At 32.9% G+C, this 9,429-nt stretch overlaps 3 protein-coding genes across 3 annotated transcripts in view; all 3 read right to left on the bottom strand.

Annotated features, from left to right (window-relative positions):
• Window positions 1–113: 113 nt before the first annotated feature.
• On the bottom strand, window positions 114–1,578 carry LOC119673208 (mini-chromosome maintenance complex-binding protein-like). Its single transcript, XM_038084445.1, has 2 exons — window positions 361–1,578; window positions 114–297 (listed from the first exon to the last, which is right to left on the bottom strand). Exons 1-2 carry the CDS (start codon window positions 1,392–1,394, stop codon window positions 114–116), a joined length of 1,218 nt encoding a protein of 405 aa, XP_037940373.1. The 5' UTR covers window positions 1,395–1,578.
• A 3,231-nt stretch (window positions 1,579–4,809) lies between these two features.
• On the bottom strand, window positions 4,810–9,423 carry LOC119668357 (cohesin subunit SA-1-like). The gene is made up of 12 exons (XM_038077833.1): window positions 9,276–9,423; window positions 9,047–9,220; window positions 8,781–8,985; window positions 8,623–8,717; window positions 8,438–8,568; window positions 8,076–8,378; window positions 7,185–8,020; window positions 6,763–7,121; window positions 6,536–6,695; window positions 6,342–6,472; window positions 5,396–5,936; window positions 4,810–5,329 (listed from the first exon to the last, which is right to left on the bottom strand). The coding sequence occupies exons 2-12, from the start codon at window positions 9,155–9,157 to the stop codon at window positions 5,268–5,270; spliced, it is 2,934 nt and encodes a 977-aa protein (XP_037933761.1). The 5' UTR covers window positions 9,158–9,220; window positions 9,276–9,423; the 3' UTR covers window positions 4,810–5,267.
• The window catches only part of LOC119679398 (histone-lysine N-methyltransferase SETMAR-like), an 899-nt gene continuing 721 nt past the window's right edge, over window positions 9,252–9,429 (bottom strand). The window contains exon 2 of the mRNA XM_038091738.1: window positions 9,252–9,422. Within this exon, the coding sequence (XP_037947666.1) occupies window positions 9,252–9,422 (171 nt within the window). The remainder of the gene's footprint in view (window positions 9,423–9,429) is intronic.

A 9,429-nucleotide genomic window follows, 5' to 3' on the forward strand; every position in this document is an offset into this window, starting at 1 on the left:
CTTTTAATCTACGCTACGTTTGCATATGTCGCCTGCCACTAATATCTGGAGCAATAGCGAACGATTTCAATACTCGTCTTAAGTGCACTATGTTAGTATAAAAAAATAAGTTCTTACTTGGGTACAAATGTACTGTTGTTGATGTTATCCAAGGTCATTGGCAGATAATGGCTTGCTGGCAGAAGTAGTTCTAAAATTTTATATAACTTATCCGTGTATGTAGATAAATCTTTCTGCGGAAAATTATAGATATTCAAAGAAAATTTACCAATACTTTCCCCTTCCGAACGATTATATCTAAACAAAAGAAAGTTCTTTTATATTTTTATTATATATTATAAAGATTAGCTTATAACTTACACAGTGGATATTAGATGTGAAATGAGATAGTCTGCTGCTAATGAATCATTGAACAAGCACAACGTTAACATCCTGTGCAAATCTTTGAATGCATTAACAGCATCTACTATTGGATGTGGCTTTAATGCTAAAATACGCTCGTCCAACAAGGGATTACAATGACGCAATCTATGCACAACAATTGCATGTAAACGTGGTATAATCGAAGGTGGTGGATTCTGTGCATGCAACTCTGTTGCACTAATGTACTGACACTCGTCAGTATCCATTGCGGTACCATCCAAAGATGGATCTACGGACAAGAAACCGACGGCATCAATTACTGTATCTAGAATATAATCTTCAAGATCATTATATATTTTAACCATGCATGCTAAACTAGGGCGTTCAGGTATAGGGGAGTTCAACATGTATTGAACTCCAATTAGCGAACTTTTTGATTCTGTGTTAGCTATGGTCTCACTTTCCAAACACTGTCTTTTATTTGTTCCATTAACAGTATTATTATTTATACCTGTAGACGGTATATCTTCTGTTTCCATAAGTAATCCTTCATCTGTAAAAGCACGTTTTTTTGAAGTCGCATTTTCACTACTTTTTGCGTTCGCTGCGCTTTCCAAATTTTGTTTATTACAATCTGATTCATAAGTTTGGGCCCATTCATTTAAACCAGGTATTGAAACAACAAAAAGTGTACGTCTTTCTCCATGCACATTAGCATTTGATTCAAAATTGACGTTTTCACCGTTTTTCATAACAAGAGTGTCACGAAATTTTCCACATTGCAGTCTGGTGTCACCATTATCACTCTTTACTTCGTATTTTTCTAAATATATTTCTGGATCCACCATATCTTGTATCATGCCACGAAAACGCACTAAAGCATGGTTCTTGAGTTTGTGCAAAGGCGTATAGTTTAACAATGGGACTTTGGCCAAAAATGTTGGATCTTTCAATGCATCGCATAAACTGTCAGTTTCTGTGAACTCCTCCAATGTTTTTGGCAGTATTATATTTTCAGTTTCAACCGACATTTTTAAGTTAACTTAATAAAGCGATCCGCTTATATACAAACAAAATTCTCATGAAACTACTTGCAGCTTTTCGCGCTAAGATAATTTGTCGAATTTGGCAGCACTGCTATTGACTGACAGTCAATAAGCAGGGTTGCAATAATTTTTTATAAATGTTTTGATGTATAATTTTTTGGTGTCTTGAGCAAAATGTATAACACTCGAGATTAATTTATAACACCCTAGATACTTCGCCATAGAAGCAAAATTGCTTTGAATTTCACAGCTGTTTTATTTAACTTTACAGAGTGTGATTTGATTTGACAAATGTGTTTATGAAAAATTACAGTAATTTTATATGTACTCTAACAACATTCGACTGGGCAACAAAATTTGAAAGATCAAGATTAAGCCTAGATTAATTCCAGACTGACTAACCGAAAATACTATTAGTTTTATTTTCTTGCTATAGACTGCATTTGTCTCTTAGGGTTTAAATAGATTCATAATCAATTAGTTCATGATTTTTAAATCAAACTTAAGAACAGAGATCCAGAAACTTACGTTCACAATACAACGTAAATATCTCGAAAACTCTAGACATCTGTCAGTATTATAAACAAAAAATGATATATAAACTTTGTTTAAATGTAAAATTTTTATAATTTTACTTTGGGCATTTCTGTCCCTCCTCGAAACGTCGAGTAAGTTTGTTTTATCAAAGATTGCGTAATTTACGCAATGATCTTAACTCCCTCTCCAGGTATTAGAATATGTGAAAATTAAACTCAACCCTTGAAAAATCTCGACAATTGTCTGACTTGGTGTAAAACACAAATGTTTCAAGAGTTATAAATCGTCATAAACTTTATAAATGGAAGTTGTTTTCACTTCTTAACACAATTCCATTCCACACGTTAGTCATGTTATCAAGCACTCTTGTACTCTTTGAGCTTAAAAATGCTCTGAATTGACACAATCTGCTAAACGTACAAATCAAACCTTTTGGTTTGGTCCGTATTCGAGTGTTTAAAAAGTGTGTGCTTCGAGACTACATTACCTACAAGCGCAGACCTAAAGGCAAACATTATTTCAACTCCGCTAGCTATAAAAATTCTAACATCAAATAATTAGATGACATTTTGTTGTCCGTAGCGCGAAGATAATTTAAAAACTTAACATCCATCCATATGATGTTAAGTAATATATATAAATAAATGTTAGAGCTTCATGCAGAGTGCCACACAGTAGTTTGTGTAAGTAGAGTACAATGCCCTAAGTAACTTGTACCAATGTAAACGACAAAAGCTCAAAGTTACTTAAGTAACTTACTAAGTAAACAGTGGAAACAAAGTATAAGGCTGAATTAATCTTCTGTATATGACTTTTACCTTTAAATAATGGGAGTATTTTGTATAGCAACTTTTTATATTTATTAATATCATTGTTAACATTAGCTCTATTAATTTAAAATAAATGAACGATTTATATTAATACTCCACATAATTCATTTATAACAAATGCTTTTAAATTTTTTCATAAAATAATTCAAAATATCCATCATTTCCCAAAGTAGAATATTTTATAAATGGGAAGACTTGGCAACTTCCATAATAAATTTTTGTGCCATCTGACATTAAGTTTGTTTACACAAATTATTTGATTAAGTTTTGAAGGGTTTTTTCGCGGTTTTATAATGTCAACATTAATGGAACAACGGATTTGCGTTAAATTTTGTCTTACCAACGAAATTTGCTGTTCAGACACCTACAAAATGTTAAAAAAAACCTATGGAGAATCATGTATGTCCAAAACGCGAACATATGAATGGTACAAATCATTTAAAGAGGGCCGTACCGTAGCCGAGGATCTACCTCGCTCTGGGCGTCCATCCACATCAACTAACGACGAAAATGTAGAAAAAGCGAAGAAAATGGTGCTTCAAAATTGTCGTGTGAGTGAGAAAGAGATAGCTGCTGATCTTGGCATTTCCACCGGATCAGCACGTACCATTTTAACCGATGTTTTGGGTATGCGACGCGTTTCTACTCGATTTGTGCCAAAGCTGTTGACCTTCATGCAAAAGGAACAACGCAAAGCTATTGCAGAGGATATGATATTTCAATCTTCTGAAGACACGACATTCATTCAGCGAATAATAACGGGTGATAAGATGTGGGTGTATGAATATGATATTGATACAAATGAGCAATCAACGGATTGGTTGTTTGAAAGTGAGCCAATAAGCAAGAAACCACGACAAAGTCGTACAAAAGTTAGGACAATGTTGATTGTATTCTTCGATTGTCATGGTATTGTTCACTCAGAGTTTCTTCCACAAGATCAGGCGTTTGATCAAATATATTACTTGTCTGTTTTACAACGTTTGAGAGAAAATGTTCGTCTTAAACGTCCAGATTTGTGGGAAGACAATTTATGGATTCTGCATCATGATAATTGGAAATCATATATTGTACGAAATTATTTAGCTAACCACTCAGTAAATATGATCGAACAAGCACCGTATTCTCCGGATTTGACACCAAGTGATTTTTTTCTATTTCCAAAACTTAAATTGCTGCTTCGTGGTAAGCGTTTTGAGACAGTGGATGCGGTGAAAGAGAATGCACTTAAGGAGTTAAATGCCATACCCAAATTGGCTTTTGAATACTGCTTTAAACAGTGGATTAAACGATACCATTTGTGTGTGTCTCAAGAGGGAGATTATTTTGAAGACAAAATAAATACTCTAGGATAATTAGCTATTTGAGTTTTACTTACAATTGCCCACTGATTTTAAAGAAACTATAAAGATGTATATAAAATATAATTATTCCCGATATTTGTAACTAATTTTATATACAGTCAGAATATATTCTAAAAGATAATACTGAATATAAATACTTAATTGTAAACAGCTAAGCAATAACTATGAAAAGTTATGGTCTTATATTTTTTAAACTCCAACAGCACCTTACTTTTTAATAAGCCACTGTTCAAAGTATAAAATTTAATTTATATTCATTAGCTCAAACTAAGCAATAGTTTCCTAGACTTAAATCTTTCCAGTAATTCCTTCCATCTCACAACTGATCCGCTTAACAAGAGAAAGTTAATGAGGTTCTAGTAGCGACCGGATATACGTCCCAAAGCCACTTGTTAATTTTGATGACTAATTGCAGTTCACCATTCCTAAAGCGATCTACAACAATAGCAGAAAGTTACAGCTATTACCACATCTACGCGTACAACTTTCAATCGCCACTCTTTTTAGTAACCATCTTTGAGTTGTGAATACAATTAATATTATTCTCACTTTAGCAACGCTATTCTATAATCTATTGCTCTATTTTATAAAGAAGTAAGCATTTCTGCAGTTGGATATCGGTTTAACTCAGTTTTTATTACTTAAAATCACTTCTCCATTTTTGAGGCCCTATGCTCCAATGGGAGATACAGGAACTACTGATGTTGATGATTATGTCAATAATGTTTTATAACGTTATCAATGCACTAACAATTTCAGTCTCTATATCTAGTGGTATAACATAAGCCTAGCGTTCGAACATGTTTACTCGTTGTATCACAACGTTTACTCGTTGTATTAAAATGTTTACTCGTTGTATTAAAACGTTTAGTCGTATTACAACGTTTACTCGTGGTATCACAACTTTTATTCGTTGTATCGCAACGTTTATTTGTTGTGCGCAACTGCCTATCCAACCTTACTTAACCATTGTGTTTTACACTTTCAAATCTTCCCTCGAATTGTTACGAATTTCCTGTGGCCAATATTATCATCTTTAATCTTAATGTCATGCTTTTAATACTTTTAAATTTTTTTTTTTTATAATTTTGTTTAATTTTACATACATATTTATTTATATTAACATATTAAGCTCTGTAATCTGGATCATTATGTTCTTCTTCTTCATCCTCCTCGTCGTCATCATCATCTATATAATTATAATAAATTGATTTATGTATACTTTGAAAAGTGAATATCATAAATCTCTACTCACCATGATCTCGTCGTTTTTTAGTGTAAGCACGTTTTGTAGTTGCCGGTGCTTGATCTGTTTCACCATGTAATAATGCATTACGATACATAACCAATGGCTGCCATTCTTCAGCTCTGCTCGATGGCATACCAGGTGAAATTCGGCGTTCAAGAAAATTGTAAATCACTTTTCTATCTTGTTTCAAGAGTTTGTTGTTGAATTCGTTAAGAACTTCAAGAAACAGTAATCTAATTGGTGCCGCAACAGGGTCATCGGATACTTCTCCGACAGCAAAAAGTATACCGGCACGATGCACTGCAACTATGGCTTCACGATTTTTAATGGCATCAAAGCCAAATGTCAATGCAAAACGTTTAGCCAATTCCTTTAAATCCGCAAATTCATGAGAATTTCGCGAAACGCTATTATTTTCTGATTGTTGTTGTAAATCTTTGAAGATTGCAATTAAACTTAAAAGTAATGTAAGCGCAAAGTTAATTTTATTAATTTCTCTAGCTTTGCCCAAAGTTGCTTTAATGATGTCTCCATATTCATTATAACACTGCAAATGGAAAATAAAGATTTTTATTAATAATTCTGTTTTTGAAACGGGCTAACTGGTGAATTCTTAAATAATACATTTTTTTAAAAATTAGTTTCTCATACATTTTTTATTTAAACCAATATTTTGACCGTATACTATAGTCATCTTCAGGGTAATATTATGATGTTTTTATAATGTCATTTTATTATCATCTTAACTGAAGATAAAAACCATGAAGATGACTACAGAATATAGTTAAAACATTGGTGTAAATAAAATTATTTTTAAAATTTATTTTTTAAAAAAGTGTATTATTTAATAATTAACTTTTTTTTATAAAATAAGACACTTATAGGAAATCAGTCTTGAAACCATTATTTACATCAATTAAAATATTATTTATGTATACCAAAGATTTCTTACTTTAACATAATATTTGAATATACCAGCACCAGTTCTTGTTGGTATGATGTTGTATACGATAAGTTTACAGTATGAGGCAAGGAAATTGCGCTTTTTATGCAGTTCTTCGATACGCGTTTCATCTTGAACAACTATTAAATATTTTACAAAATTATATTATTTGTATTTAAAACAATTCCAAAACTATTACTAACCCTCTTGCTTTAACGAAAATACATAGTGTTGTACAAAATTATTTAAAATCAGTTGTTCATCTAATGTGGATTTATATTCTAATGTGCGAAGCGGTTCCATGTCATGCCGACATAACTGATCCGAAAATACAATTAGTAAATCACAAATCGATTGATAAGCCTAAAAATCAAATACCAACATAAGTAAAATAATTAATGATATAATATAAAAATTCTATGCTAGTTACAGCTTCTTGTATGGGTTCTGTAGGTCCATCACGTGTTAATTCGAAACACGCTGCCATATATTTATTCAAATGGGACTTTAACTCGGCGGTACTTTCTTCAAGATTGGATTTTTCACATTGATTTTCCAAGTAGTATAGACCCCAACTTATGGAATAGTAGCAAGCTTCTATGCAATACACAATTGCTTCACTAGGTATATGTACTTCTTCGCTATTCTTTGATTGAATTTCGTCCACATCTTGAAATAGTGAGTCAAACAAACTCCAAGGGTTTAAGTTGTGTGATGAAAATAATATAGATACAACTTTCAATGATATAATAACATTGTGAATTTCATCTTCATTTGGTGTGTCCGTAGCTTTAGAAATATATAAAGTTTATTAATATCAAACAGTTATTTTTTTTTATAAATAATACAAACCTGCAATAATCGTACGCCAATCGTCAATGGAATCTTTATATTTATTAACGGTTGTATCAATAATATTTGAACGCGCTACATCACAACGCGTATACGTAGCACTACCCTCTGTACATAAATATTCAAGTGTTTTAGAGCATGCTTCGAGTACCTCACGATCTGTATGCACTGACATTATGTAACTTATTTTGTCTAATAATGCTTGTAAGTTAGCCTCCTGTCGATTTGTAGTGTAAATATCTAATTCGAAATATTGTGGAACAGCAAGTAAATTTGTCAATTTCTCACTGTCTGCTTGATATTTTTCTAATAGAGGTGGCAATGTTATAATAAAATGTTCAGTTAATTTAGTTTTTTCATCCTGTATTGCTTTTAGTTCTTTTGAATTCAGTGTGACTTTACGATTGCTTGCACGCCCAACCGGTGCCTCACCAGTTGCTGATTGTTTAACACTACTGACCATTATTTCTATTAATGTAGACTCCTGTTTGTTATCTAAAACTTCTTCATTAATGCCAGGTTCCTCTAACAATAAGTCCGTCATACATTCCCAATCTTTGACCATCGGATTGCTGTCTATAAATGAATCAACCAAATAAGCACCGTGTTCATGCAGTTCAGATTCAATAAAGAACTGTACTAAATCGCGTACTAACGGTGTATTGGGTAATCGTAATTTTCCGCGTCTGGTTTTCGACTCTTCCATATCAGCAGTTAAATGAAATAGACGTACATTAAGAAATTCTGCAGCAGCTTGTGCAACGCCCCGGTGAGAAGAATACACCAGTTCGTAAACAATTTCACAATCTTTATCTGCCAGTATGTCAGGATGTATTCTAAAATATATATAATAAAAATATGAATAATTTAAATAGTTTATTCACCACCTACTTTAGTATGCTTATAACAAGTTTGACTGCATGTACAGCAACTTCAAACTCCTTGTCCAGTGTCATCGCAACAATACGATCTTTAAACTTTGAGGTGAACAACTCCAATTTGCCTTTTAACTCAATTTTATCATAAAGCGGTAATAACGCCTGTAAGCAACGTAACCGCACTTCGCCGACTTTGTCATGAAGAGTCCAACCAATGTATTTAAGATAAGAGTCATCTAAAAAGTTTTGTGGATAGTTTTCCATCCAAACCCCAATTTCCGCCATACAAATTGCACGTATGTCAGGCAACGTATCTCTAGTTTAAAGTGAAACAGTATAAGTTAAATGTCAATATGATGCAGATAATGAAATTACCTATAACGGTGCACAAAGACGGATTTAAACATGTATGTTAACATATTCTTTATTTCATCCATATTTTCTTCCAATTCAGCACGCTTTGCCATTAAGGACTCTAAACGGTCTGAAGCACGACGATCACGTGACTGAAATATAGTTTATTATAATTTTCATGTGTAAATAAAATTGCATTGCATTACCTTTACTCTCTCCGCCTCGTACTGCTTAGCCGCATTGTCAAAATTATTTGAAACTAAAAGTGCCACATCCACTAGGGCCGTCATCAACTTCATGGCTATGTTAAAAATATTTTCATTGATTTGGTTTTATTGTATTAAAATTATTAGTAGCAACAAACCTGCTAATGTTGCTGTATGACGAAAGGCTCGCACTTGAGAGTCCGACAACCCAGTTAAAAGTGATATAACATTATCCATTAAAAATTGATCATATATTATGGAGTATTGACACTGTTTTACAAGCGTTTGCACAAAATCACAAAAATTCATTTTGAACTTTTTCCATTGCAGACCCGACATTATTAAAGGATATTCACCACTTTCCTATATAACACAAGAACTTATCAGATTTTATTACATTTATATGTAGGTATGCAAGCACAACCTCATCAAACTCTTCAGTCATTTTACGTATGACAGCAGTGTGCTCCATTGGATGTTGCATGTCAGATGATATTTTTCCTTTGCAACCACTAGCGTTGATGAAAAACTGCATTAGCGAAATAAGAGCCGAATCTCTATTCTGTTTATATTGTTCTATCCAATCGTCAACAATGCTCTAAAAATGAGTTCAGTCAATAAAAATATTTCTACATATCACACAGTACACTTACGGCTATTGCTGCCTTGGAATGGCGGACTATAAAATATAAACTATTTTCATCTGTGGTAACATCGCGTTCAATATCAATTCGCTCCTGTTCCTTTTCAGCGTGTTCTTTTCGTGGCCGCTCAGCACGCTCACGTTTTTCGCCTGGTGGCTTACGT

Source organism: Teleopsis dalmanni, chromosome 1 (genome assembly GCF_002237135.1).
Source record: "Teleopsis dalmanni isolate 2A chromosome 1, ASM223713v2, whole genome shotgun sequence".
NCBI classification, from domain to species: domain Eukaryota; kingdom Metazoa; phylum Arthropoda; class Insecta; order Diptera; family Diopsidae; genus Teleopsis; species Teleopsis dalmanni.